At 32.4% G+C, this 2,927-nt stretch overlaps 1 protein-coding gene across 1 annotated transcript; it reads right to left on the bottom strand.

Moving 5' to 3' along the window:
- Positions 1-519: 519 nt before the first annotated feature.
- LOC112012787 (E3 ubiquitin-protein ligase PUB24) lies at positions 520-1,746 on the bottom strand. The gene has a single exon (XM_024045169.2). The coding sequence runs from the start codon at positions 1,744-1,746 to the stop codon at positions 520-522; it is 1,227 nt and encodes a 408-aa protein (XP_023900937.2).
- Between the last annotated feature and the right edge of the window lie 1,181 nt (positions 1,747-2,927).

Below are 2,927 nucleotides of genomic sequence, written 5' to 3'. Positions count from 1 at the left end.
GTCCTAAAGTTTGGGGGTGATTAGATTTTACACGTTGAAGTTTCAGAATTTGGATTTTACATCCTGACGTTTTAGAACTTGGATTTTATCTCTTAAAGTTTAAAGTTGTTTGGATTTTACACTTCTAAATTCTGAAACTTTAGGGTGTAAAATCCAAACACCCCAAAACTTTAGAGAGTAAAATCCAAACACCTCTAAAATATAGAAGGTAAAATCCAAATTCTGAAATGGTATGGTGTAAAATTCAAATATCATCAAACTTCAGGGGGTAAATCCAAATTCTAAAATTTTAAGGTGTAAAATCCAATCATATCCAAACTTTAGGGGTTTAATTTACAATTTACCCTTAAAAAAAAATCATATTGCTAATCAAGTTTAGATTTCTTTTACTATATAATATGATATTAACATTAGTCACAGGCAAAAGTGGTGTCAAAGAAACTACATGCAGCTCGTTTTGCCTAATGTGTTCAACAATATATATATATATATATATATGAAGAAGGTGATCATTGCATTTTACCTAGGTTTGACTCTGATACCTTGAAATCGATCAATGCGAGGAGAATCCTTCCACTCCGGAAAATGTATCCTGAGGATTTCACTTGCTTCCTCTTTCAAAAATGAAGCACAATCAATTTTGGTCAATGAGCAAAGCTTTTCCACAGCCCCTACCTTCAACATTTCTTGAAGCACCATATACGTCCCGAAAAACTTACATATCATTGAAAGAATCAAAACTGCTCGATCACCGGCTTTTGGTGAAACGCCTAAGATCTTCATGGATACCACAGCAATGCTTCCTCTATGACTTAAAAACTGAGCTCTCCCATCAGGACAAGAACACAAATTACATAGTATCCCTAAAATAAGCTCTGTGGTTTTCTTTTCAGGAAAACTCAATTCAAGCTCAATGAGCTCAAAAACTGTGTTGGCTTCAATCATCCTGATTAGATTTCTACTCCATGCACAGGCCTCTAACAACACGTCCAAAGCGGCATTGATTCCTTGTTGAGTAATCCCACTTCTTAAAACTTCTACTACCCTTTTAAAGAATTCAGGAGTCACTAATTCTAGTACATTTGAGCTTGTACAAGCTTCAATGATCGTCTTCAACACTAACATCGTGTGAGACTTCACCGTGACTTGATTTTTCATTTCACAACCTAAAACCCACGTCAATGATTTGATGATAAGATCATGATTTTCTAAAAGAATTGGCTTTGTTTCAGCTGAAGGGATTTGAATAAAGTTGAGTATACCAAGAGCTTCTTCAAGACCATCAATTTGGCCTTGTTTGAAACATGTTACAATAAACACTAACATCTCTTTTGGCAAACCAGCTTCTATCATATATTTCCTATTCTTTTCATTTTCAGCTGCAAGTGACACCAATTGCTTAATAGTTTTGAGCTGAAGCTCAGGTTGCCAAAGGTGTTTGATGAGTTTGAGTACTTGAAACTTGTCTAGAGGTGGTTTAGGAGTGGGAATTATATCAATAACATGTGAGGCATTTTGGGTGCACCAACCTTGGATTAGGCGGCGTAAAGTATGATTAGGGGTTAAGTCTGGGTCTTTTGGCAATGGTTGCTTGGTGACTGGACAGGTTGTTTTCTTGCTTGTGAGTAGCCATTGTTCAATGCTTTCCCGGTCGTATGTGATGCCTGTTATAGTGGTCACAGGGTCTTTCATGATTTGTAGGGAAATGGGGCAGATGAAATATTGAGGAACTTCAATGTCATCCATGAAATAATACAAAAAGAAGTTTTGTATTTATTATATGGCAATCTTAATATATAGACTTAGTAATATATATTGTAGGGACTAAGAGAATGAGAGGGATATCAAATAAAAGTACCTGGGCAAAGGTTGTATTGTTTGTACTGTTGTTTTTTTAATGAAATATTGGTTGAAGAGAACAAGGCTGAATTAACAATTGCAAGAGAGAGAGAGAGAGAGAGAGAGAGTTATGATGTTATTCTTTTATAGCTAGAAAATGTTAGGAGTATAATATATATAGCACATTAGCATGATAAACTGACATTGATTTCTAGGGTGAAGAAAAATAGAATTCAAAGTCCATAATTTTGGATAGCTTCCAGCCTTCCATTCAACATAAAGAAAATCATCATATATATATCATCATCCCATATGACTCCAGGATCTTTTTTTTTTTCCTTTCTTTTTTCTTTTTTTTATGAGAGGAAAGATTCATATACTCCATGTATGAGATAATTATTGCTGTTAAGGATATGTAATGTCACATGATTAACTCTCTATATATATCTCTTTGTATATATTAGATTTATTACTATTTCATTTTTGAATGTCTCTTTGTCAAATTCAACTTTTTATGTAAATATCATTTAATATATTGTTTATCACTTTATTAAATTTAAAATGTACTGATTTTTTCAATAGTTATGAAAACTATATTAACTATTAAGTGACATTTCAAAATGGACAATATATTAAACCATCATCTAATGAATAGTTAACAAATAAAATGGAACGAGGAAATACCAAAACAAAATTAGGGGATAAAGTTAGCCTAGACCATCCCCAACATAAAATCTACCCTTTATTTTTTTGGCTTGGCTACCATGAATATAGCTATAGTCTGCGGCATATATACCAACCTCTTTTTATCTTTGTTTAAAGTTCATTATGGGTATGGAAAGTATATATCTTGGTTAGTTTGGAGAAAATTTTCTAGATTATATGATCTACTTTTATTGTGGGTGAGTTCAAAAAATCATTCACATATACTCTAAATTATATGATCTACTTCTTTTTTTTTTTTTTTTTTTTTTTTTTTTTTTTTTTTTTTTTTTTTGAGGAGCATTATATGACCTACTTAACAATTACATGATAAAGATAATCTACTTAAGAGCCATCTAATAAATTGGGGAAAATTCTTTTAAACC

This window comes from Quercus suber, unplaced genomic scaffold (assembly GCF_002906115.3).
Source record: "Quercus suber isolate HL8 unplaced genomic scaffold, Cork oak 2.0 scaffold_427, whole genome shotgun sequence".
Lineage (NCBI taxonomy): Eukaryota > Viridiplantae > Streptophyta > Magnoliopsida > Fagales > Fagaceae > Quercus > Quercus suber.
This window is presented reverse-complemented; position numbering and strand designations above follow the sequence as displayed.

Excerpts from the sequence above, each read along its gene's own strand:
- LOC112012787 (XM_024045169.2), bottom strand. The coding sequence starts at position 1,746 with ATGGATGACATTGAAGTTCCTCAATATTTCATCTGCCCCATTTCCCTA.